This window comes from Capra hircus, chromosome 1 (genome assembly GCF_001704415.2).
Source record: "Capra hircus breed San Clemente chromosome 1, ASM170441v1, whole genome shotgun sequence".
In the NCBI taxonomy this organism is placed as follows: Eukaryota; Metazoa; Chordata; class Mammalia; order Artiodactyla; family Bovidae; genus Capra; species Capra hircus.
The window spans coordinates 146,902,398-146,930,162 of NC_030808.1; the positions used below are offsets into that span (position 1 = coordinate 146,902,398).

A 27,765-nucleotide genomic window follows, 5' to 3' on the forward strand; every position below is an offset into this window, starting at 1 on the left:
GGTGGCGCTGGCTGAGCCATTCGTGCCCTTGACCCTGAATTCACCACCAAGGGCATGGTTACCGCAGGGATGCTGGGGCCTGGCCAGGCAGCCTGGCTGTTCCTGCCGGACACCGTTCAGGGAGCAAACAGCATGGGACTTGGCAGCGTCCTGGCGGGGGAAGAGGGGACTGTCGCTCAGTCTGAGCCCTGGCCTGCCCAGGCTCCCCCTCAATGCACTCCCACGGCTGCGACCCCAGCCCATCACCCTCCACACCTGTTTCCTGGCCTCCTTCTGGCCCAGAGGTGGCACAGGCCACAAGCAGGCTTTCAAGGCCCAGGCTGGTGGGCAGACTCACACAGGAAGGTGAAACGCGGTTCAGAGAAACCTTTTGTAGGTGGTTCATCCAAAATGCAGAAGAGGCTGACCATTCACATTCTCTGAATGCATCCAGTCATAAGGGGACAGGCACGTAAGGAGACGGGTCAGGGGTCCCCCCCAGCTCCCGGCCACTGCCCACGTGGGCCCGGTGGTCAGAAGTGTCCCTGCAGCTGTACCCATGTTCACACCCCGAAACAGGGCTTGGGGACACTCGGTGGGACTGAGGAGGACAGCGGGTGGCCTTGAGATGGGTGTTCTTACTTTTTAACAAGATCCCTACTCCTTCAGTAGGAAATTCAGCATTGAAAAGATGGGGACACAGAGAAGCTGTGATACAGAATTGAACCAGGGGATCCATCATCATCTCATCATCTCATCTCAGTGAGGGGCAGAGCAGGAGTAAACGTCCCGGGGTACCCTCTGTATTGACAGTGGAACCCACGAGCTGTGCCCCTTCCCGCCTGCCCCACCCCGACAGAAGGACAGCGGGCCAGTGGGACGGCCCCTGGACTAAGCCCTAAGACTCAAGAAGCTCAAGTCTGTCTCCGAGTGTCACTGACACTCCTGGGCCTGACGCCTCATGCATGAAATGAAGGACTTCCAGAAAGACATTTCTGGGGCTTCCCAGGTGGCGCTAGTGGTAAAGAACCTGCCTGCCAATGAAGGAGACTTAAGAGATGCAGGTTTGATCCCTGGGTCGGGAAGGTCCCCTGGAGAATGGAATGGCAACCCCTTCCAGTATTCTAGCTTGGAGAAGCCCATGGACAGAGGAGCCTGGTGGGCTACAGTCTGTGGCATCACAAAGAGTGGGACACAACTTAGCATGCACACACAGAAAGACATGTAAGTTCCCTTTCAACTGTAACCCGATAGCTCAATAGGTAAAGAATCCACCTGCAATATAGGAGACTCTGATTCGATTCCTAGGTCAGGAAGATCCTCTGGAGAAGGGACAGGCTACCCACTCCAGTATTCTTGGGCTTCCCTGGTGGCTCAGCTGGTAAAGAATCTGCCTGCAATGCGGGAGACCTGGGTTTGATCCCTGGGTTGGGAAGATCCCCTGGAGAAGGGAAAGGCTACCCACTCCAGTATTCTGGCCTGGAGAATTTCATGGACTGTATAGTCCATGGGGTCACAAAGAGTCGGACACAACTGAGCAACTTTTGCTTTCAACTGTAACCATTTTGATTTCATTTGACCCTATGGAGCAGTGGGTCTGGGCCCTCTTGTTAGTTTACCCAAGGAGAGGGAATATGAACAAAGCTGACACCAGGACCACTCCTGCCCTTGTCCACCCCAGGGCTCTCATCGCTCCTGGAAGTAAGGAGACACACAAGGTCATTATCACAGAGCAGCTGTGTGGCTCCCAGAACAGAGGTGCAATGCCCTGATCATGCAGCAACACTACCAACAAGAACATGATGATAGCAATCACAGTAAAAAGACCACTGACCACATAGGAGTGTTTAACGTGTACCGGGCTCTATGCTAAACACATGACAAAAATATATCTCAGTCCCTGTTCACAAGGAAATGAGAGTCAATACCACACGCCAGGCATCCAGTGCTTTGTGTATATTAACTGAGTGCATCTTCACAACTCTCCAGTGATCTAAGCACCATCATTACTGTGCCCATTTCACAGATGGGGACCACAGGGCAGAGAACTGAAGTAATTCTTGCCAGGTTACCTAATCAGGAAGTGGGCGACCTGGCATTTGAATTCCCATTATGCATATCCACAGCTATGGGTCCAGATTCTGCTTTCCCCATATACTGCACTCTGGGGGTTTCCATGTGTTTTCGGAGTCCCCCTGATGAAAAGGTGGGAGGAATAGCTGACTGATGGGGTGGATGAACAGAAGAAGTGGCAGCCGGCTTTGACGTCCACAGGCCACTGTGTGCTCCCGTGAGCAGCCAGGCAAGAAGTTTGAAAAATAAGAGAAATACCTTACAGAGGCTCTAAGGCGTCTCCCCACCTCCGCCCTCCCCCAAGGCGTGAAAGAACCAAATGAGGAAATCGGGAAGAGATTCTGGAACAAGAGTAACAAGATTTCCTCTCCCTTCCACCTGAACTGGCCGTCCATAATTCTGCACAAATTCAATTGTAAAGTCAAGCTTTGTAATTCGTGGAGAATCATATTAAACAGAACCATGTCTGGGCAATGGCTTTCCCCATTTAGCAACATATGGTGGCTCAGAAAGCCCAAGCACATAGCAAAAATATTATGAAGAAAAGAGCCTCTTAATCAGGGGAGCAGAGTAGGGGGAAGAGGGCCCTGGGCCATTCTTGCTGGCTTCCTGAGAACAATGGGGGTTAATCCTCGAGAGCCCCAGAATCTGCCCAGAATTACAACCTATTAGAGTTTAGGGCCACCTCGTTAGTGGCCTTCATGATGGGCGAGGGTGGGGACTCACGTGGCTGACAGCCCCTGAGCTGGCACAACAGGCAAGACCCCCAGGACCATGCCATACACACTATGGGTGGCTGGTGGTGGGGACTACAGCAGCCAACAGCATCAGTCAGTCCAGAAATGTGAACCACAGCCACTTTGTGATTGCCTTCAGTCAATGTGTGAACCAGGCAATGTCCTTGTCTTTCTTCAGGGGCCCCTGGCTCCAAAAACAAGCCAGGTGTAGACCCCATCACAGACACACGCTTCAGTTTCAAACCTGGGTGGAGGGCGGGGGAAAGAACGCACGTTTCAAAAGTTTCCACGGTCATCCTGAAGATCCCAGTCCCACTGGATGACCCACTGAAGCACAGCTTAAAACTCAGGCGATTTACAACCAAGGATGGATGAAGATTAACAGACCCCGAGAGGAACAATCCCAATAAACCACTTAATGGACAAAAATGCAAAGTTGAGCCCTTGAGCTTGTGCTGACTTTTGCAGATATTTTAATAACTTTATCATTATATAATCTGCCATCTGATACGTACAGAGAGATGTACTAATGGCCGCAACGGTGGGATAACCCCCAGGAGATGAAATACAACAAGAGGTTCGCTCCCTCGGATGACCTACAACTCCAAGAAGTGCGATCACTTGTCAGATTCTTTCTTCCTCCCTTTGTACCCTGAGATACTGTTTAAAAACCTACCCAGCAAGTGTATATGTGGAGCCCTTCCCAAGATGCTGATCTGGCCTTGGAATGACTTGCGTTGAGCCCATACGGCTGAAGGACAGAGAGAACTTCGTCCGCAGTAGGAATCAGCAAGAAATGGGCTCTGGAGACTTCATGCCTTAAGACAGGTGAGCTGCTGCCAACCAGAGTGGTGCCGACTCCCTGGGGCTCCTCAGGGATCTTCCTTGCCCTCCTGCCCTAAGGATGCTCTGGTCTTCTGACCCCTGTGTGGTCATATCCAAGTGTCAGATCCAAAGGACCGTAACTCATCCTCCTTCAAGATCCCCAAAGGACTGAGCTCACCACTGTGAGGACCCAAATCTATCATTAACCAGACCCAGTGACACTGACTTATGGAGGCTTGGATCCAGCGAGGCTGGGTGGGAGGACCAGCAGGGTGCAGAAATAAGTCCTGTTGCAGCCCACGGTGGTGTGTGTTTTTAATGCTCAAGTTTCACCAGCCGCTAAGTGACCTGAGGAAATGCTCAGGTCAGAGTGTCCCATTGCCTCCTCCGCCTGTTTGTCCACATTTTTTTCAGGTGGGAAAGCAAGGGGGGGGTCCCCATTTTTAGAAGGATGACTTTCTTGCTACTGCTTACAAAAGGAGGTTCTTTCCCACCATCTTGAAATGATACTTGGAATGTTCTTGACCCCAAAGCTAACCCTGAGCTGGTGTGAAATCACGATGGGCACCGAAGTGTTGGTACTTGAGCTTGTGGCTGGAGGGAAGGACTGTCTTTTCCACCCAATGACTGTCTTTCCTACTCACGGCTCATTCAGGGGCCTGGTGCCATGGTTCTGTTTTCCCTGGAAAAACACTTATTTCTTTTGAACAGTACATGTTTACATTCCATGTCTCTTGGAAGAGCCTGAATTAGACACTCAATCTCAGGATGCTCCAAAGCTTGATCATCAAAAATCAACCGGTACATTCCATCCCCCCCCCATCAATTATTAGAAGTGCCCCCCAAAATAGGAAATAAATATGATTGGCCAGTATTTGTCTTGGGGTGAGTTCTATACCATTATTATCATTATTTTGTTTTATTTACTGTGGCTGGTAACTGAATCTCTAGTAGCAAAACATCACATGTTCTGCCAGAAAGAGATTACGGAAGAAAAGTCTACAGGTAAAAAACTGGGTTCGTCAGTGAAGATTTTATTTACCGGAGTTTTGCAATTCGGATCTTTAATCTCCGTTAACAATTGGGCTGCTCTAGGGCTTTGAAAGCAATTGTTCAATAATAAGAAAGCTCATGTGGGGCTAAAGGCTTTGCAAGTAAAATGTGAAAATACAAATACACCCTGAAGTGGCTGCGAAGAGTTGAGCATTCCCCTGCCTCTTTGCATTTTCCCCAAGCTCTGGTGCTCAGAGGGCCAGAAGGAAGGGAGGGAAGACAGAAGTAATGACCATTCCTCAGCATTATTTCAATCATACATGTTGAACTTTAAAGTGCACGAAAGTAGCTGAATGACAGGGGACCTGTATTTCTCTTCCATGATGGGGGGTTGGCAGGGGGAAGGGAATAATGCAAATGAGGAAGATCAGCTCCAGCTAGGAGAACTACAACCAACAAGAAAACGCAAGTCTTTCTTTCCCTCCCCAGAGCCTTTTTGTTCCTATCGGCTTCTACCGTTTGCCCCCTCTCTGGGTACAGACTTTTGGTAAACTCTGATACTACTTCATGGCCGCAGTCAAAGTTTTGTTTTTAAATATCCAAATGTGAAAGGCTATCTTGGGGTGATTTGTAAATGTGGGATTATGAGATATGCAAAGTGAATCACCAGCCTTTCGCAATGGGTTTCTGGTCCACAGCGCCTGGCCATTAAAGCCATTTTTAACAAGGCAGCTTGTTTCAAAACAAGTGATATGCCGGGCTCCGGGCGGTCACATTCTTGAGTCCATCCCAGCTGGCCGGCTGCGGTCTCTGTGTCATCTTCTGTCCCTACACTTACTCCCAGCCACTAACTATGTCATGAGCTTTTGGGGGCCAGGGCGAAAGGCACCCAGGCCTCCTGTCTCCTGCTTTTCATCGCCTCCATCTTCCAGGAAAGATGCCCTTTCTCTACCACTGCTGGGTCCTCTAGTTCCATCAACATAGGTGGGCTAGGAAATGTTAAGAACTATCTGATCTCATCTAGGAAAAAAAAAAAAATCATGCGTTTTTGTGGTTGGAAATAAAAGGACTCTGATATGAGTTCCAGCTAGTGAGGGCCTAAATGCGAGTAGCTGGAAGATGTAAGTATGGGATAAGACACTGAGTTCACACTACCTGCCCATCACATCTGTCCTGGGGGAAACAGAGAAGGGAAAGTTGCCTCTGAACTCAACCTGATGCCCCCATCCTTTCTACCTTGGTGTAATGGGTATACTGGTGTCCATATTCTGATCCACGGGACTATGAACATGACCTTAATTTTTTTTTAAAGGGTCTTTGCAGGTGTAATGAAGTGGAGGATCTCGAGGTGAGGTCATCTGGGTTATCTAGGGGGAGGTGGGTGTCTAATCCCATCACAAATGTCTTTAGAGACAGAAGAGGAGGTGACTCAGAGGAGGAGGCCATGTGAAGAGGGAGGCAAAGGTGGAAAATGATGGGGCCACAAGCTCAGGGATGCAAGGAGCCACCGAAGGCCGGAGGAGGCAAGCAAGGTTCCTCCTCTAGGAACTTCAAAGGGGGTGTGGCGCCTTGATGGTGGACCCTGGCCTCCAGAAACGGAAGAGGATAAATGTCTATTGTTTGAAGCCAGTAAGTCTGTGGCAATTTGTTATACCAGCCGTAGGAAGTTACTATGCTTGGTTTGGTGATGCTGATCCAAATAGCCCACAGTTACCAAGCCTTACCCATGGGCTGGCTCACCTTTCAAGTGGGTCTAGGATCACCAAAAGTAATTTTTACTCCCATTTTGCAGACAGGGAAGCTGAGGCTTTCAGAGGTTAGGTAACTTGCCAAAAGTCCTACAGTGATACGTGGTGGAGGCCAACTGGAGGCCAAGGTAGTCTGCCTGTTGAGCTCATTCTTAGCCATCAGGCTCTGCTATCTTTCCTGGCCATGAGATTTTCAGCTTAACCTGTCTACCGTTTCACCAGCAATAGCAAGTAAGCGTTCCAACTACAGCTGTTTTAAAAACTTACTTTTCTGAACAAAAACCTTTGGGTGTGTGTGTGAAAACGAAAGAGACAGAACTGGCCTAGAGATCACACGAATAAGGAAACATTTCAGAATGTATCAAATTCACAGAAGGAATACTTCATCATTAGGATCAAGACCTAAAATGAACCCTTCTTTTCTCTAATTAGGAAAGATGTCCACAGGCATTAACAACATGTTTCGGAAAGCATGGTCTGATCACCTTGAATGACATCCATGAAAACGCTCGGTCTGAGAACGCGGTCCTGCTAAAATGTGGTTTATGATGACTACGGTGCTGACAGCTCGCCAGGTTGGCGGCTCCTTTGAAGGGCTGGTTTATTAAGTACTTAGCTGAGAGGTGCTTGTAAATACATCACAGGCATTGGAGCAGCACTCTTCAAGGGAGTTTTGTGTTGGTGACCATGCGGTCCATAAATAGAGTGCAGAGAAAAAGTAAGGCGGGCTGCCACTGAGCACCTCTCTGTAAGTCACCCCAGGTCTCGGATGGAAAGCAAGGGCAGCCGCACTGCTGAAACCATAGGCGGACTAGGAAGCCAAGGCCTGAGGGCCTTTTTTCAAAGGAGAAACAAAACAAAAACTTAGCTTTTTCTCCATCCTTCATCCCCAAAGTTTTTAAATGTCTATGATGCAACTGATGGGCATGAGCTTTTCAAGCTTTCCTTAATACTTATACATTGTATTAGCCAAGATGGAAAACAGGACCTGAGTTGTGAGTTCCTCCAACTTTCTGCAGCCATCTAGTTCTAACACCTTGTAACCTCTCTGCCCAAGGAGGAGAAGAGGGGCCCAGGAGAGCTCGTCATTCTGTGTCCATGTCACGGTTTCTCCTTCCTTCCCTCCCCCTCTTTCCCCATTTCCTTCTTACATTTATTTATGTTTATTTATTCATGGGAACACCTGATCCAGGCTTGTTTTCTGTGTAAGATTCTGCTGTTGTAGACCTTGCCAGGCTCTCAAACTCTACTACACCTAGATAAGAGGGCTACGTTTAAATCACTCCCTTTTCCTGTTCATAGCATGTCTTATTAGTCGATTTCTAGCACCCTCAATATTTTGCTTTGTGTAACCATGACCATTTGTAGACTGACACAGGAGAATGGCTGACTACAACCTCCAAGGTAATGCAACCGTTCCCGGCCCCCTACTTTGTTTTTGAACTTCTAGAATTGCTGGAGAGAGAGAAACAGAGAGAGAGAGGGGGGACAGGGAAGGGAAGAGACACCGTGCATTTTATTTTACCCCCAAGGCTGGAAAGGGAATTTCTCTCTCCTCCTACAGAAAGTGAAAAGATTTTTTTTTTTTTTCTTTTTTCTTTGGTCAATCCAGCTGACAAAGATTGACGTAAGTAACCCAGTATGGCTGAGAAACAAAGTCAACTCAGTATCTCAAAAGGCTGCCCAGATAGTAAGTGCCAGAAAATGGTGTTTCCAAAGTAACTTAGGGTAAATCACTAGCAAAACAAACTAACTTGGAACACTAAAATTTAGGAGATGATTTAAGAGGTCAAAAACCCCATCAGCCATATGAAAGTCTTACAGCACCCACACTCTTGCAGGCAGTTCAGATGTTGCTGGGGTTTAGGGGTTAAGAAGGCCTCGGTGCCACTGAAACCCACAAAGAGAGCCTTCCACGCAGGAAGGGTTGCCCCAGTAAAGTGAATGGATGGCTAAGAAACCCTCTGCCTACCCACACATCTTTCCTTCACGTGTGCAGTGCTCAGAGAGTCATTATTCTGAGTTGAGTCTTCTTTTCCCCATCTTTCCCCACACGTCTCCAAAGCAGGAAATGTATTCAGGTGCCCACCCCCAAGTCTGGCCCTAAGGGTTCATTATTATCAATACCTCATGATAATAGAACCCAGTCTAATCAGGACTGCCAAGGGAATGACCAGCCCAGCACTGCTCCCATCTCCCCGTAGGTGACAGGGGTTTTATTTGACACTGACCAGCCCTGTGTTTAAGTCCTTGATCCCAGGGTGGGAGACTGGGAGAACCTGACATCCACCAGCACTGGTTTTGGAGCCAGAAAGGGTCTCCGTTTGAGTTCACTCCCAATCTTGGAGAATTCTGGCAATTGTTAACCTCTGAGGTTCAGTTTCTCTGCCTGTAAACCACACCTACAGGATTGTAGGAATAACACAATGTATAAAAAAAGGTCTGACTTGTACCAAAAGATAACTGTTCCCAGTAAAGAGTTAAGCCTTGTGCCTTGACGCTGACGGCAAGACAGACCAAAAACAAAACTTGGCTTCTTAAGTTTCTCTGGTTTTGACAGTTTTCTACATCAGTAGATTTCACCCTGTCTCTGTTTTCCCCGAAAGGAGGGAGTTACATACATGGCTTAAACGTGGTTCGTCATTTTTGGTAAATCAGGAGTCAGATTCTTAAACCTACTTGCTCGGGTTGCCTGAAGCCATCTCTAAGGGGAGGTGTGGCTGACGCGGTGGCAGCAGCTCCCTGTTTGTCTAGACTCTGCCTGGTCCATCTTTCAAAAGAACGTGTGTCGAGTTTTCTTTCCTGTGGCTGGGAAAAAAATCTAAAACGGCCGCACAAGTGCGTGATAATGTCCTGACTTGCTTAAACGTGCAGCCGTGACCAAATGGCTTTCTGTCTGATTTTAAGACCTGGTAAAGTAGGAAGTTGAAATTAACCTCAGCCCTTTTATAGCTGAAACCTCAACAAATAAACAGTGGTTTGGTGGCATGGCAACCTAGCCCCCTTTTCCATCTGTACCCTGCTGCAGATCATTTGAGGTATCTATTTTGAGTACTTCTTAAGCACATCTGATTCTAGATAAATAGAGGCAGTATCCTAGATCTATGATTTCGTACTGAAGGAGTTAAAGTGCCAGGCATGACCCTGCGATGAAGCCTGAGAAAGACCGGGTCCATCAGCCTATTGACCCAGGATCTCTCGGAGCCCCTAACTGCTGACGATTCCACCAGGCTGAAAACATCCACCCATTGGTTCGGCACGGCTGTAAAACTGCTCTTGTTAATACTATGGGGATGTTTTTCTTCCAACTACTGCGGCCATTTCAAAGAGAGCCATAAACACATGCTGAATTTTTATACAAAGCATCTTCTTAAATATAATATAGAAGCTCTAGTGCTAAGCTGGGAAAATAACCATTTTCATACCCATCAAGAACAAAATGAAGGTTTTGGCTGAAAGAGACTTTACTGTGATTCCTGTTAACTTTCTAATTTCGGGGGGGGGGGGGGGGAATCCCAAGGGTCTACTCGAAACAGGACGAAAGTAAAAAAGCATTAGATTTCTAATGGGAAAAAAGAAAGGAAAAGTCGTTTGACATAAAACTCTCCCAGATACTTATTTTTTAAAAGCTGTTCCTACAATTTTACAAGTGATGTCCTGAACGGCAAATCATATTTTGGAAAGAAAGGACATCGGTGACATAGTTAACACATACTCTACAGAGTAGCAACTAAGACTCCAGGGCACTCTCAAAGCAAGTTATTATTACTTAGAGGTTGCAGAAGTAAAAAAGTTTTTAAAAGGAACAAGAAAGGGGGTTAAACCTGATACTGTGCTAAGCAAACAGTATTCCAATGAGCTGAGGAATGCCCGTCAGTGGCAATGCCTCAGACTGAGAGCTGCTGATGGCTGAGGATAGGAATTCAACACCCCACCCCCAAGCCCACCATTTTCTTTTCGGTAAAGAGAGTGTATCTGACCAGGAAGAGAAATCAGATCTGGTTCACTCTTCACCAAAACCGAAACCAAGCCAGACTCCTGGTGATGATTTCCACTGGCCCCCATGTGGTTTATGTTTCCATTGCCTTTCAAAATGCTTCATAATTTTGGTTTCAAGAGCAGTAGAAAAAAGCAAATTCCTTTATCAGCCCGAAGTAGAAATGGTCAGTGACGCCGTGAGAGGATAAGAAAACAGAAGTCTCCCCTTGAATGTTACAAGTGGAATCCTGCAGATGACACGCATGTAAATGGCCCTAAACACAAGATCCAGCCACCTCCTAAAGAATTTTATTCTATTTAGAAGAAAAGCAGCAATTCCCCCGCCCCACCAAGCCCATCTCACTTAATGTGCCATTTGATCTAGTTTCTCATACATGCTTGCATTTTGGAATTTCAAAAAATCAATATGCATATTTTGAATGAGTAAGCGATGATGAAGCACCAGGAAACCAATGGTTTCGTGGGACTTCTTCTTTAAATGCAGCTCAGAGGCAACTGGAGATGAGAGGCAGCCCTCCCAAAGACAAACTTGGGTTTTTGCTGTCCACCAAAGGGCTCATCTACAGAAAGACCCCTTGACAGCTGTCCACATAGGATCTTACATGAGGGGGATCTCTAGGAAATTTTCATGCAAATAAAAGAACTTTCCCCAGAGACACGAGTGTGAGAGTGAACGGCATGGGCCATCAGGCTCTGGGGAAGATGATGGAATTCCCTTTGGAGAGCCACACACATGCTAATCCCAAAAGAAAGCTATGGGCTGGAAACCCTCAAAGACTTGGGATTCTTGTGCATCTCACAATAACAGCTCGGAACACAGAGAACACACCAGAAATCTAAGTTCTGCTGTCCCAGAAGGGCAGGTGCATGTCCCCTGCTGTCCACCTGCCCCAGATGGGCCCCTTATCTTTTCCTGTGAGTCAAGCAAGCCTGCCCCTTTGAGAAAGGAATCTTACTGCGACCGTACTGTACACAGCTGTGTCTCGCATGCCCTGAGAAAAACCACTGCATTTCGGAAATTGGAAATGGTATCACAGAGCAAATAATCACTGACGCCAGTGCTTTCTGCAGTGTGAATGAACTCTGGGTATTATCTCATTTGGCACAGTGGGTTTTATGCAATTACTGTATTTTACAGTGTTTTTGCCATTGCCAGCTAACCCCCACGGTGGTGGGAGCAGGGAGAGTCCACCTTCTGGATTGACTGCAAATTCATTAGTTGCAATGATACCTTGAATAGGGTGGCGTCCAGACACTCCTATTTCCTTATAGTTTCAAAAGGATGTGCATAAAATACAAACCCCACAAATAATCGGGAAGGACGTGAAACGTCTTGACCATCACCTGGCTTGATGCATGCCATGTGTATCTTCAAGCCAAGTTAAGTGAGAAAATGGCATAGCCAGAGCTCCTGCGTGAGAAATTCCAGACATGATCTACATAGGGATATATACATATCTGGATATACATGACCTCCCTGGTGGCTCAGTGGTAAAGAATCTGCCTGCCAATGCAGGAAACATGGGTTTGATCCCTGGGTCGGGAAGATCCCCTGGAGGAGGAGATGGCCATCCCACTCCAGGATTCTTGCCTGAAGAAATCCTCATGGACAGAGGAGCCTGGCGGGCGACCGTCCAGGGGGTCGCAAAGAGACGGACAGGACTGAGCGACTCAGCAACACCCTCTCTATATCCTCTGTATCAGGGCCTTTCAGTCTGGGGGTCTTGTCACAAAGCAACTCTGACTCAGTAGCTCTGGGGTGGGCCAGGGGTGGGGTGGGGTAGGGGGACACTCTGCTGTTAGCACGCTCCCAGGCTGCTTGCTGGTCCGGGGAAGTGGGGAGGAGAAGCCACAATGGGTCTGGCTGGGTTCTGCCCAAGGGTGAGGCGGCACGTGGGCTCCGTCCGGGTACTTACCCTGCATCTGACTCTGAGGCTGAGGGTTAAAGGCAGTGGAGTGGTTCAAGGAGGCCCGAGGGTTGGGTGTGGGGGCTGGGTGGTGTGGGCTGACCCTCATGGCCGTTCGCCGCAGCTGCTCCAGTTCACTGAGCCGCTCGGAAAAGGACAAGCTCCCGGGCTTGGTCTGATCATCTAGTTTCTGACGATGTCCTATTGTGGGGAGGGGGTGGGGAGGGGGAGAGGGAGGCAAGGAAGGAGGGAGGCAAGAGATCAGAAAATGCACACTGCGGATTTGCTAGAAATCGGGTGTTTCTGGGTCTCCCCTCCCTCTCCCCTCACTTCCTCCCCACGCCCCACATGGACCTGCTGGAGACCTGCTCATTCACAGGCACCCCTGGGGATTCGGGGCTGGCACATGGGGGACCGCTTTCGTCATATTGCTCATGGGGTGCTCCTTCGGTCTGGCTCCGGGCGCCCACCTCAACCTTCTGCACCCATCTGCACGGGGTGGAAGGCAGAGAGTACGCTGGGCTTTGTGGCAGAGGTGGTGGATGGCGGGAGAGTGGGGGAAGGGGCAGGTCGTTGGCACTTGCTTGGCCCTGAGCTGTGGGCTGGAGAAGGAGCCCCAACAGTTTGCCCCCCACCACACACCCAAGCCCGGCTGGTTTCAGAGCAGCGAAGTGGGCCCTGGAGCTTAGCGGCAGGCCCCTGCCAACAGGAAATGAGGTGTGGCTGCAAACCACAGCCCTGGGAGGTCAGATTTCCTGTTAAGTGCAGGGCAAGGGCCCCTTCTCCGCTCCTCGCCAGCTCTCCGAGAGCATCCTCTCCTCCCTGGAGCCGACTTCCCCGGGCTTGGCCTCCACGGGTCGGAGATTCGCAGCAGCCAGGGCCTCTGGAGCCCAGAGTGGGCTGCCAGCAGAGTGGAGGCGCTTCCCTGGGGGGCCTCTGGAAATCCAAGGTGCAGAGGGGGACCCTCAGCACCTCGGGAGCCAGCAAGTGTCCTCGCCTGCCTGGCTCCTTGTCAAAGTCACTGTCACCAGGATGTGAGCAGAAACCCTTCACTAGAGAAGGGCTGGGAGGGTTGGGGTTTCTCTTTCTTCCCTTAGTTCTTCATCAAAATGTCTTTTTTTAAAAATGTATTTACTTTCTGACTGCACTTCGGGGCTTGTGGGATCCTACTTCCCCGACCAGGGATTGAACCCATGCCCCCTGCAGTGGGAAGGCAGAGTCTTAACTGATGGATGTCCAGGGGGGTCTCCACAATGTCTTTAAAGCAGAGATTTAGGCCCATCGAGCAGAGCTGAGGATCCCAGGTACCCACATAGCCATGAGGGTTAGAGGGGTGGGGCTGGGCTTGGCCAATTCATTGGAAGAAAGAGCCACTGACCAATTTCACAACTTACCTCCTCCCCGCCTCTGTCGTCAAGGAACCTCAAAACAAGACTGGGGAAGCAGCCCCCTTGCCAGCACACTCCAATGGCCTTCCCCATGCCCGACCCCTTCCTCAGTGAGAAAGATGATCCCTGGATTCCAGCACCCCTGCCGCCACCCCCTGCCCGGGGTGGGAGTGGAGTTGGGAGAAGTACATTTTAGCCCAGCTCCCAATGGTTACAATTATAAAATTAAATTTTATAACTTGTATTATGGTTCCAAATCTCCGTGGTTTGCCGTTTCTTCCTGCTGCCAGGCCCCTTGGCACAGCTGATGCTGTCTCAAATTCCAGACCAGAAAAAGGACCCACTATACTGCAGTGATTTTATCACGAGCAAGACCTGTTTGGCTCCGAGATGAGGAAAAATACTTAAGCATAATATTTGTGTAGTTCAAATGCAACGCTCCCTCTTTTCATGTGTCACCAAGGCAAATCTGGTCTCTGATTCCGCCCCTGCAGCCCACAGCCCTCTGCCTGAACCAGGCAGCCCATGTCACGTGGGCCCAGCACACATGCAAGGCCTCTTACCCGCTGAGTATTTTAAGCACCAGCCTTGTGGGTGAAAGGCCACAGGGCCAGCTCCCAGAACAACCCCTACCACCCCTTTTCCTCAGAGGGACGAAAACAATCTTTTTCTAGAACATTCTATGTCAGTCCATCATGGAGTCGTTTGTGGTCTCTGGATGGAACGTCTCGGAGACTCCTCCCTCCTCTTATCTCTGGGACACATTCTCAGCTTCCTGACAGTCAGACTGAAAAATCTGAAGCTTTCCTGCAGAGGAGCAAACCCTACCAACTCAAAGGTCATCCCAAGCACATCAGTATGGTCCTTTCCATGCCTATCACCACCTAGCGCCTGGAGTTAGGAGTTAAGGAAAGAAGAAGGCAGGACACATACTTCTGGAAAGTTCTAGCACCTCAGAAAGAATGCCAGTTGGCATAGAGGTGGTGCAGAGGCTTCTAGCAGGTTTTGTACCCATTTCAAAACTGCACATTCCTTGGGCACCCAGTGGTGTTTTTGAAGAACAGCGTGTCAAGGACAGTAGGTAATCCAGGAGAATGATGTGTACCAGATCATTCCGAACACATGCATTTGGTCTTTTGCAGCCTCTGGTCAGCCTTTGAAGAGAGGCCTTTGGTTGTGTCTACCTCAGCCCCCAAGCTTGGGAAACAAGTGCTACCAAGACACTAAACAGGAATAAGTCATTTCAGGGAAGCCACTACTGTGGCCGGGCATAACGCAAGATATATGTATATTTTTTTAACGAGACCCCTTCTCATTACCCTATGCTTGAAAAAGAAAGTTTCAACGTGTGAGCAGTTTTTGCACCAGCTGACACCTGCCAAAATCGCAGTCATTTACAGAGATTAACTGATGACTGTCTGCTTCAGCAGGAATGTTTGGGCATAGCTCTCAGAGAAAACAATTCTTCACTCTAAGCTCTGTTCTAAGCCCTGAGAGTCTCAGGGTTGAGTTTAATGCCGGAGGAGGGGTGAGAGTTCACCCCACACCCTCCCTGCATATGATCCTGGAGTAAGTCAGAGTGGTATTACTCTCCTGGGGAGCCTGAGACCCTCCTCCCCACTCGAGCTGGAACACTGAGACACGGGGGAGATAAAAAGCATTATACTAAAGGTGTGGTTCTGATGCATTCAGAAGCTAGATCAAAGGAAAACCTAATTCTTCTTTTCTGAAACCATCAGATTTCATGTGCCAAAGAGCAATACATTTTTTTTTTTGCATGAAATATAGAAGCTTCCGATATAAACTTTCAAGCTGGGGAAAATGAATGCTTTTTCTGTCTCCAGCTTCCTGTATCTGTGTGCAATTAAGATGTCAGTTTGCTCCCTGAATTTTAAATACAGGAGTATGGAGAATGTCCACTATCAAATTCATTTTTCTTCTTTCTTACTGACTACTGGGCGTTCGAGGGCAACAGGGAATTCAACCCTGGATCAAATCTTCTGGTAGAAATTATGTGAAGCCTCAAACACATGTATGTTGGCAGCCTGGATTTTTTGGACACGTTGGCAGTCAACTGTGAATGTTTACAAGGTTGTCTTGAACACAGTCACAACCTCAAGATGTCATACAGGGACATCTGATCCTAAATTATGTTTCTCTATTACTATTCTCACATTTAAAAAAAAAAAGTACTTGATTAGAATTTTATATATATGCAAAACTGTATAAAGCCAAAAGAACAACCACCAAAAAGAATAAAAACTAATTCATCCCATCTGCTAAATTTTACTTCATTCCAAAGATGTACATCCTGCAGTCTTCTGGAATGGGTGCCCACTGGGCATCCCTAAATGTTAGGATATTTGTGATGGTTAATGAGACCAGCTTTTAGTTTTCTGCTATTGAAAACAAGGCTGAATGGGTATGCATATTTCACTGACAACTGAAGTCCCCTTTTCAGGAAACCATTGTTGATCTGTGGCTCAAAGTAACTGAAATACAATATTCTCGAATTACAATGGCTAATGTCCCAATAAATCCATCCTACACTGAAAATATCATAGGCTGAAAATGCATTTAAAACACCGAACCCACCAAACATCTTAGCCTACCTTAAACATTGTCAGCACATTAGCCTAGAGCTGGGCAAAATTATCTAACACAAAACCTATTTCATAATCAACTGTTGACCATCTCAAGTCATTTATTGAATACTGTGCATAATGAAACTGAAAAACAGAACTGTGGTCTGAATACAGGCGGTTGCAAGTTTATCTGTTGTTGATCCCTAAGAGGTCATGGCTGATCACACAAGCAGGTCACCATGCATCGCGAGCCCGGGAAAAGATCAAAGTTCACAATTCGAAGTATAGTTTCTACTGAGTATGCATCACGTTCATGTCATTGTAAAGCTAAGAAAAAAAATTCTAAGTAGAACCATTCTAAGTCAGGGACAGTCTGTGTACGATCATCTATGAAAGAACATGGATAAGACTAGGTTGTCACCTTTTCTTGTCAAGTTTTGTGTAGAGAGAATCATTTTCTGACAGTAAACGTGTAAGTCCATGTTTCTGATATAAGTGTACTGATTTTCCTGATAGATTCTCAGCAGAAAAATTAAAAAAGGCATGTACTGAAGCACTGTCAACATGAGCAGCTGAGAAAAACTGATGTAAAGTGAAAAGACCAAAAAGACATCTATCTATATATGTGTGTGTATACGCCTCTCTGGTTTCTCTGGTGGCTCAGCAGCAAAGAATCAGCCTATAACGCAGGAGATGCGGGTTTGATCCTTGGGTCGGGAAGATCCCCTGGGAAAGCAAATGGTAAACCACTTCAGTATTCTTGCCTGAGAAATTCCATGGACAGAGGAGCATGGTGGGCTACAGTCCACGGGGTCAAAAGAGCAGGACACAACTTAGTGACTAAAACCACCCATGTATATCTCTGTCTCCCGCCATCCATCCATCCATCCATCTCACTGTGATTCTTTTAAAAGGGTGTATCTTTTTCAAAAGATGTTTGCCAATCAATCTGATGCTAATGACAATATCTGGATATAAAAATATCAACATTTCTTTCTTTAATATGCTATCCTTTATGGACTAGGGAAGAAAAACTGATGAGGATAGAAGATAGCTCATTTTTCCTGATATAATATTCTAACTTCTGGGCTCCAGAGTTAACAAAGTCATTGGGACTTGAAAGCAATGATTCTGAATGTGGTTGTGATCCTTCCTCAAAGCCCCTTGCAGGTGGTGAAGTAAACCTTTCTAACTGCCAACCTATCCATCTGCTAGCTAATGAAACACTGGGAAATACTGTCCCATATGTGTATAGGTTATATATATATATACAGATTTATATATATAATTATATAATAATACATAGATGGTATATACATTATATACACAATACATAAAAACATATGCTGAGATATGTTACTATATTGGAATACATACTATCAGTTCAGTTCAGTTCAGTCGCTCAGTCACGTCCGACTAGTTGCAGCCTCATGGGCTGCAGCATGCCAGGCCTCCCTGTCCATCCCCAGCTCCCTTAGTTTACTCAAACTCATGTCCATTGAGTTGGTGATGCCATCCAACCATCTCATCCTCTGTCGTCCCCTTCTCCTCCTGCCTTCAATCCTTCCCAGCATCAGGGTCTTTTCAAATGAGTCATACTATCATACAAGTTTATATATCACCCAATGGTACATATACACGGGTAGCCTAACTTTGGGGTGCTGCAGTTTACATGGTCGCAGGGAGTCAGACAGGACTGAGTGACTGAACAACAAGCTCAACTTTCCCTCCACCTCCTCCCATACCATTACGCTTAGAGAACAGCGCAAGGCTGAAGTCCTTCCAAACTGAAAGGCTAGAGGAATTAGCTTCATTTTTAAACTCCTAAGTGGCAATGAAGTTCAGAGAGATTATGTCATTTACCCAAACTCACACAGCCAACTAGACAAACAGCAGGTCTGAAAACACACCCACTCCCTCAACACCGCACCGCCCCCCCACCACCTCACGCTCCATGCACTTAGAAATACCCACTTCCCTGACTTCCACGTGATCAGAGCCACAGTGTCCCGTGGCTGTCCATCGCACGGACCTTGGGCACTTGGCGCGACATGCACCCTCTGCCTTGACCATCCCACTTCCGTTCCCAGCTTGCCTCAGAACAGAAGATAACCAGAGCTGTGAGGGGGACCCCTCCCAGAGAGCTGGGTCTCACACATCTGCGCGTGCATCAGAGTCTCCTGATGTCCTCGCAGGTCTGGGGGCAGGACCGGCAAGTTCAGAAGAAGATCCGGCCGACGCAGAGGCTGCTGGGGTTCCCCGGGAGTGTGACGGTGAGAGTCAGCCACTCCTCCCTGCCGTGCAAGTGTTTCCAACCTGCTGCGCATCTGTCGTGGGCTGGAAACTAAAACACCAAATCTACCAGAACCGTGTTTAGACTACGTGTCCCTGGACACTGAGTGATGGCCTTGTTTGGTGATAACTATTTTTGTGGTCTTTAAAAACTTTTTTTTTTTTTTTTTTTTTAAGATTCTTCAGTGTGCTGTACAGAGTGCCTGAAAATGGGAAAACTCTGCCTGAAGACGGCTGTGACTGTCTCTCTGCCACCATCCTGGAGAGGACCCTGTGAGTCACTGTTGCAATCATCAGGAGGGTCTGGGAGGGGAACCCAGAATTCTCAAATAGGAAATGACTTCTGCCCTGTTGTCTAAAGAGAGGCTTCAGGGAACAGCAGAAAAGGGTTACGTGGATCCTATGAGTCCTTCCCAGAAATGCAGAGGTTATGACCTCGGAGCCCCTGCAAGGATGGGGGTGTTCATGGGCTGTGCTGTGCTTGGTCTCTCAGCCGTGTCTCACTCTGTGCCACCCGTGGACTGTAGCCCACCAGGCTCCTCTGTCCATGGGATTCTCCAGGCAAGAATATTGGAGTGGGTTGCCAGTGGCCTCCTCCAAGGGATCTTCCCAACCCAGGGACCGAACCTGCACTGCAGGCAGATTCTTTACTGTCTGAGCCACGAGGGAAGCCCAGGAACACTGGAGTGAGCTTCAGTGGAGAAGGCTATCCCTTCTCCAGATCTTCCCGACCCAGGAATTGAACTGGGAATCCTGCATTGCAGACAGATTTTTTTTTTTTTTTTTACCAGCTGAGCTACCAGGGAAGCCCGGGGGTGTTCATACGGATGCTTTAATCCCTCTCCCTGAGAGAAACAGCATGGCACCAGCGAAATGGGACTGCCAGTCTGGATGTTAATAACTCTCCATCCTAAATCTGCTTTTCCACCCAACTTTCCTGTGGACAAGAGCAAGTCTCTTCATCGCTCAGCCTCCTTATCTGGAAGCCTGGAATTAAAGGACTAAGATGGATTACTGCAAGGGGCTCTGAAAGCATTCACAGCAATTACATCTGCGGTGATTTGGCTCAACCGGATCCTGTTCGACGACTCTAAGCAGGGGCTCTCTTGAACAACTTCACGTGATGTTAGGACTCTCAAGAGTTTGCTTCTGTCTCTTTTTCAGGCAGATCCCTGGCCTTCGGGAGCCATCAGGCTGGTCTTCAGAACTCTAACTCAAAAACGGGAATTTCTCCGGCCTGCCCTACTCTTGGGTGCGCCGATGGCTGGCAGCTTTGCACAAGGCATCCTGAAAACTCACTCCTTATCCTGTATCTTCTGCTGTTTCAGCCATGGCCCTCTGAACAGTTTTCACAGATCCTCTCCCCCTTTCCCCTGGAGCCTTCACTGAGCATTTCTTGGGACCTACCAGCCAGGACATCCCCTTTCTGTTTCCGCCCCTTCCCCACGACAGCCCAAAGGCTGCATCTGGAGGGAATGGGCCATTCAAGTCAACTTAAAAACCTGCTAACATGTTGTCAAGGGCTGCAGCTGGGGGGGGGGTGGAGGAAGATCACTGTGCTGAACCTTAATCCAGGGTATCATCTTCCTGCTTCCCTCATTGGTTAGAAAACAATGGTACTTTTCAGTTCCCTGGCCACGTCCCCCCGTCAGCGGTCAGAGGAATGTAAGGCTGAGATCAACGCCCATCGTCCCACGTGTGCAGCTGTCCAGCTCCCTCACCCACACGCCTGGTACACGGCTTCTCTTCCTTTCATGCGTGAGCCTTCTAAATCACACAGAGCTGGTGGGGAGAAGCCACCAGGGTGCCAGCGCTTCCTAGGCCATGGGTTTCAACCGACCGATTCTATAGATGTGACGTTTACCCCCGGAGAATCACCAACAGGGACTGTGATGGGTATAGTTGAGAGGAGCTTTGGTTGTCTTGCAGATTGTTCAGTCGCTCAGTTGTGTCTGACTCTTTGCAACCCCATGAACTGCAGCATGCCGGGCCCCCCTATCCATCACCATCTCCTGGAGTTTGCTCAAACTCACGTCCATTGAGTCGATGATGCCATCCAACCATCTCATCCTCTGTCATCCCCTTCGCCTCCTGCCTTCAATGTTTCCCAGCATTAGGGTCTTTTCCCACGAGTCAGTTCTTCACATCTGGTGGCCAAAGCATTGGAGTTTCAGCTTCAACATCAGTCCTTCCAATGAATATTCAGGGTCAATTTCCTTTAGGACTGACTGGTTTGAGCTCCTTGCAGTCCAAGGGACTTTCAAGAGTCTTCTCCAACACCATAGTTTGAAAACGTAAATTCTTTGGCACTCAGCCTTCTTTATGGTTCAACTCTCACATCTGTACTACTGCAAAAATCATGGCTTTGACTAGACGAGCCTTTGTCGGCAAAGTGATGTCTCTTCTTTTTAATATGCTGTCTAGGTTGGTCATAGCTTTTCTTCCAAGGAACAAGCATCTTTTAATTATATGGCTGCAGTCATCTTCTGCAGTGATTTTGGGGCCCAAGAAAATAAAGTCTGTCATTGTTTCCAGGTAAGTGAGTGAGCCTTGAGTCTGTGTGTGTGTGAGGGGTGGGGGGCTTGTCTATCCTGGGTCTTCCCATCCACGGTCCTACACTGGCTCCTCACAGGGCATGACGTACATACTTTAAAGGTAAGGCTGGCTTTTGCTAAGCCTAGTTTCTAGACTAGAAGGCAGACAGCCTGGATTCCCTGCTTTGCTCCAGCCACACCGGCCACCTTATGACTGCTCCTGTATGCCTGCCTCAGGACCTTTGCACCTGCCGTTTCCTCTTCCCAGGACATCTAGTCTCCAGATACACTTAAGTTTCATCTTCTCCCTTAGGAATTCCTGAACAGCCTAGGTTAAGCTGCACCTTCTCCAACCTGGCCAGTTCCAAGAGCTTTATCGTTGGTTTTCTCCACAGCATTTATTAATGTTACTTATGGTTTGTCTCTGCCCACTAGGCTGCAAGCTCTATGAGCCAGGGACTGTGTCCCTTTTCTTCACAGCTGTATCCCCAGTGCAGAGAAGAGTACCTGGCACACAGCAGGCTCACTGAATGTTCACTGGCTGGCTGACTGACCAGCTGAATGCTGGTGCCAACCAACTGTCCTCCATTAGATTGTGGGAAAGTAGGATTATTCAGGGCAAAGGAAATTTGAACAACAGTTTTTAGCTGAAATGAAACTGTAGAGGGCTCAGAAAAACTACTTAGGGAGGAAAAATATCATCATGGAACATAGAGAGTTTTGTGTGGAGAGCTGTCTTATGGGAAGTTAAACAGTCTGTAAAACTGGTCTTCTCTATTTTTTTTCCTTCATTACACAAAAAGATAAAAAGGATGGATAAAAGGCCTTTTGTGTGGAGCTGAGTGCAGTACCCTCACATAAGCAAGGCACTGCTAGAGCTCCCTTGTGTTTTTGGAGAGAGCATCCCCCCCAGCATACACACTCACACATGCACACAGTGTCTCATGTACCTAGACACAGGCTAAGACACAACTGCTAGAGCAAAGCCTGAAAGGAAAGGTGTAGAAAGTGGAGAGTGAAGCTGGCTGGGACCATGACAAGAGCAACAACTAACCCTGACTTGAGGCCAAAGGGGTGCACGGGCCTGCCCCCTCCATCTCCTGAGAAGCTGTGCGCTCGGAATTCGCGGGACAAAAGCACAAAGCAAAATGGGGTTCCCAGCTCATCCCCACGAGCTCTCGGAGACCCGAGGCCCCCGAAAGCAGAGGAGTCAGGACGGGTAGTCGTCGGTCACCATGGTTACCCCCTGTTTCTGTCTGGTGACTAAGGAGGTAATTGCAGCTTAGGGCGGGGGACCCGCCTGGTTTCTTGCGCTCCTGACCAGAGGTAGCCCTCTGTGGGGGCAGGGGAGGCAACCACCATGGACGGGAGCAGACAGCTCTCAAGTTCGAGATTCTTTCTCCTCTGCAAGCTTGTGATTACAAGTACTGTCAGCTTGTCCTTGGGGAAGGGGTGGTCTGCAGAAAACCCCATGAACGGGTAAGAAAAAGTAACCCCAGGGTGGTACCTGGGAGTGTGTGGATCCATTAATCTGAGGGGCTCCTCCCCACAAGGACAGGCTCTGTGAGTGGGAGGTGGCTTTGGAAGGATGTGTTTTTGGTGGTGAAGCAGGGGTCGAGTTGAGAGGCGTGAACCTGGCTGTGGAGTCCAAGCCTCAAAAGTATTAGCCCCGGGAAGACAGGCAGGCAGGCTTGGAGGAAGGAGAACACAGTCCCAGACATCCATAGGCTCCACCTGCTCCCTCTAGCTGCCTGGGTGATGCTGATCTCCCACAAGCCTTCTGACACCCCTGCGGGTCTCCACTCCCCTCCAAGACCTGCACACACTATGCACAAAAGACAGAGGGCCCCCAGCCTGTTCAGACAGGGCTGCGGTAAACTGAGGGCCCTGGAGGTGGGATGGTATGCCTCAGCCAATGCTGGGTGAATGAATGAATGAATGATGAATGAATGCATTCAAGAATGAATAAATAGATGTCCAGCCCCCTTCCTAGGCTAGACCTACTCAGGGACGTACATCCTACAGCAGTAAGGAAAATTCACAATGTAAGGAAAAATCGCCTCTCATTGCTAAAAGCTCTCCTGTTGGTCCATGGTGAATGTGGGTTGCGGGGGGCGGGGGGGTGGCTTTTCCAACAGCAGGGGAGGGGCGGGAGTGAACAGCATCTGATTCCTGTCTTCTCTCATGTCACAAATGCCCACTGACTTCTGGGCTGGCCTCACAGCAGCAGGAGGCCAAAAGGCCAACTCAAGGCCCTTGCCCAAGTCCTTTAATAGATAGCCAAGCAGGTGCCAAAGGACAGTGGCCCTCTGATCAGTCACTGACCACATGCTCGTAAGAAAGCCAACAGTAACCAGCAGTCGTTTGCAACCTGTCCTTATCCCTACCTCACACCATCTAAAGAAAAAGCTGGCAGGTTATTTGGGGCATACTGGTCTCACTCAGGCTAAGTTATTATCCACTGTTGCCCACACACAGCTGAGAAACAGCATCGGTGGGGGTCCTCCCTCCTCAGCTACTTGAAAGGGCGGTGGTTCTTTGTTCGGGACTCCCCAAGGCGTTGCACGATGACAGAAACGCTGGTCCTGTGCTTGCCAGGCGATCTTGGGAGGGAAAGTTCTATTTATGCCAAGACACAAGTGCCCGCTATTCACCCTGATGACCCTATCTGAGCCAGTGCTGGAGGGACAGACAAGAAGGGTATCGATATTTCCTTCCAAGACCCCTGCGCTGTTCTCCCATCAGAATCCTTTCCAGACTGGAGAGCAGCAAACAGCAGGTCTTCCTCCTTTCGTCTTCACCTGGGGACTCTTGTCTCTGCAAAGCTGACTCTCATGGGAACAGCCTCCCCGCTCGCCTCTGCTACCAACACCAACAGGAGAACCAACTTTGCGACGGGCGTTTTGAAACTTCTCTCCTTTTAACTCCATCCACGGTTCCCTCTTCTGTGCAAACACTCTGGTGTGTGAAAGCACACCTCCACTGGGAGAGGGTGCCCTCATAAACTGCAGGTTACTCCCCGTCTTTTCTCAGCCAGAGAGGGCGGCCCCCACCTCACTCCCTTCTGGGTCTCTTCCCCACACCCAACTATTTTTATTTTTTTCTTTTTCTGAAACCACTTCTGCTTCCTTCATTTTCTCTGCAGCTGCGGCAGAGAGATATAGTAAAGCTACTGTATAGGATTTTGAAAGCAGGGCCTCTGAGAGCCTTCCAAGCCCCGTACAAGCCGGTTATTCTCTGGCTTGTTTTCTTTGGCTTCAGGTTAGTAACACAGAATGAGTCAAACAGTATTAACTTTCAATAGGGAAGTGGTGTGGTCAACCCAAGCTGTTTGCGGCTAGATGGTGCAGATAGGTAAGGCAGGTAGTGAAGAACAGCCCATAAGGCTGCGAAGAGGCAAAGGAGGGGAAGGCAGCCTCACTCAGAAACATCCAACAATTCGGTCAACAGGACTCTAACCATCTTTTTTTTAAGTTGGCTGAGGAATGAACCCCAAGGTCTCTGGCCGGCCAGCTTCCGGAATTTGGCCAGGTTGGGGCTCTGTAGCTTGCACAATCCAGGACTTTGTGGGTAGAAGGGTGACTTCCTCCCTCCCCTTTTCTTTCTTTTTTTTTTTTTTTAATGATGCCAAAGTCATAGGAAATCAAGTTAGGATAATTTCCCCTCCTTAGGGCATGTCCCTCTGGGTGGACCTTTATCCATTTCTTTCCCCTGCTTGGGATGTGAGTGGCTGTGCCCTCCACCTGGTGCTTGCCCATCTTCTCAGCCCTGAACCTGGCTCCCCAGGTTGGTGGGCTGGCTGCAAACCTGGGCTCTCCTCCAGGCCAGGTGACCCCCCCAGGGGGATGTGCTTGCTCCTACAGACATCAACTCTTCCTTTTAGAAGCTGATAAGGATCTTCAAACCATCTGATCCTCTCTCTCTTGTTTGGCAGATGAGGAAACGGAGGCTCTGAGAGGGGATGGGGGCTGCTGAGCTCTGCAGAGCCAACTGGGCTGGGATTTGCGATCTTTCCACGTGGCTGCCTCTCCCTTACCCAGGGTTCAGGATTGCTCCTATGGCTCAACAGAACGGCTCCGAGAATGGCCCAGCCCTTGAGACTCAAATTTCAGCAGTTCCCGGTTTCTTTCTCCCTGCCCTCAGCTACTTATTTATTTTGAGACCGGCTGAATCACCCACGGAATAGAGCAAGTTTCTCCTCCCAACCGTCTCTGACAGCATGTGAACGAAGGAACAGGACAGCAAGCCAGCCTCTGGAGCCTTGCAAGGTTCTCACCTCGGAGCAGCTGCAGGTTTTGACTCCTCCTGGGAAACTGGCAGGAAGGCTCAAGGGTGTAATATTTCACCTCCCTGCAATCTAATCCCCAAATCTCAGGCGAGCAGCATATATAAAAAGCCACGGGTGGAAAAAAGAGGAACAAGGACTCAGCAAGCTATACTACAATCTCTGCAACTCTTCCTAAGCCTTTCATGGAAAGAAAATGGAATAGCACAGCCAGAGAGGAAGAACTGCATTTGGTTTTGGAAAAGAAATGGATATTAAAAGTAAACTCAGTTCTCTTAACTGTGAAGTTTGCCTTTTGTTTGTTTCCAAAATGCCTACAGGGTGTGTAACAGTAGGAAAGGAAATATTAAGATATTCTGATGGCAAAAAGTAAAGCTTCTAAAAGTATGGATTCACAGTGGGGCTGATTTAAATGCCTTTATTTTTTCCCCTATGGTTTTTCTTCTCATCAATCCTAGAAGACAGGATGAGATGAAATGTACCTTCAAGAAGCCAAGTTTTATTTTAGATCCCTGAGATTTTTGTATAATATACACAGCAATAATAACATTTCCTATGCTTTTCTGTTATCTAATTACGTATTTATAGATTTCTGATAGACTGATAGATTACCTGACAGACTGTTTACAAAGCACTTGGATATTTATCATCTCAATTCATGCAAAGCAATCTTCTGCATTAGAGCTATTATAATTATTTCCACCTTATAGATGACTCAATGGAAGCTTCTAGATGCTAAGTGTCTTGGCAGATACACAGCAGCATGTTCAGTTAAGAAACAACTACATTTTGATAAAATCTTTGGGAAAAGAAACAAAGGAAGCAGGGAAATATGTGAACATGGTTTGGCTTCAGTGAGGAGAAAATTGGTGAAGTAATGCAGTATTTCTGCAGTATTGGGGGTTAAAATAGTATCTTATTGCAGTATTTGGGCTGGAAGGAAAATGACAAAAAAGCCCTTACTGTCTTGTATCCTGAGAGTTCAATCTGCAATGATTTAAAAAAAAAAAAAAATCTCGGCAATGGCAAGTATCTGGCCTCTACTTAGGCAGAATTCTAGTTGATTCCCTGGTGAGGGGTATGGTATGCGGGAAGGGGCATGTGTCCAGGGCATGTGCTTTAATAATAACAGCTAATATTTAAGGAGCATCTCTGTGCCAGGCACCATGTATCATCACGTGCTCCTTTCTTCAACAAGTACCAGAATCCCTTGAGATGAACACATCATCTTCCCGGGGTTGCATGTGAGGAGGCCAAGCTCAGGGAAACTGATCTGACCACAGGGCAGAGGTGACCTTGAATCAGGCCATCAGCTCTCCAGCTGGGCCGCCAACCACTGCTCCAGCCTGTGGCTCAGACCGCCTCTAATCCTCATGTCCCTTAGCAAGGTCGGTGTCACACGCCCATTCTACAGATGGGGAAACTGACGCACAGGTATGGACGTAGCAGGGCTCAGGCACGAGGCCATATCGGTCTGCCTCCAAACTCCTCTCTCACTCCCCCAGCTCAGAGTTTCATTTCTGAAGCTAGGGGCTGTGCCCTTTAGAAATGCCAGAAACAAACAGAAAGATGTGACTATGGGTATTTCTCTGGAGCGCTTTAAAACGAGTGAATTAGAAAATCATAAAACCACTTCAGAGGTAAGTAAAAATAAGGTGATACCAGGAACACATCCAAAAAGGGCCATAAATGTATATAGTTCTTAAGAGCTGAGATATTTCAAATATTTACTTTTTATCTCAAATGACCAGAAGGCTGACTTCTAAGCCATGGTGAACAAAAACAAAAACAAACAAACGGAATCTCAAATGTTCACCATTTCAGTGTATGAAAGTACTCTGAAAGATTCAATAACAGGCTGAGTTTTAGTCAATACTTGCTTTAATGGAACCTGAGTATATGTAAATCGTGGAAATACCAAAGTAATGTATTGCCATTAACTTACTTTATAGGGGTCTAGGGAGTTGGCAGATTAATTCAACTGTATTCCTTAGAAAAAGGCAAACAGAAAAGAACTTTGCTTTGGGTACTTCAATGTTACCTTGGCTTTCATCTACAAATATATAGCCAGAATATTTGGCTTGGCTATCAGGAATTTTCCCAGTGACAATGCATAACTTACTTGCACAAAGAACTCACTGTAAATATATCACATGTAACTGAGAAAGGCATTTCACAGCCAATGTCAGTGTTTGTGACATGTCTGATAATACAGCTGTAATGCTCAGTAATAGGCTATACCTAACTTACCCCTTCCTGATAGTCAGCTGTTCATAGCAAAACAAGCAAACCTTTAAAATAAATTGTTTACAAAGGAAAATAACACGGGAAGAATGGGAGAACACAGAAACTGCAAGCTAGCTCAAACGAACTTAAACACAGATCTAGAGCAAGGCGGGTTAACTCTACTTTACTTAAAC

General features: G+C 47.9%; 1 protein-coding gene across 1 annotated transcript in view; it reads right to left on the reverse strand.

Annotated features, from left to right (window-relative positions):
* The window catches only part of RUNX1 (runt related transcription factor 1), a 99,841-nt gene that overhangs the window by 28,184 nt on the left and 43,892 nt on the right, over nucleotides 1-27,765 (reverse strand). Inside the window, exon 5 of the mRNA XM_018052603.1 lies at nucleotides 12,271-12,462. Coding sequence (XP_017908092.1) covers nucleotides 12,271-12,462 — 192 coding nt within the window. The remainder of the gene's footprint in view (nucleotides 1-12,270; nucleotides 12,463-27,765) is intronic.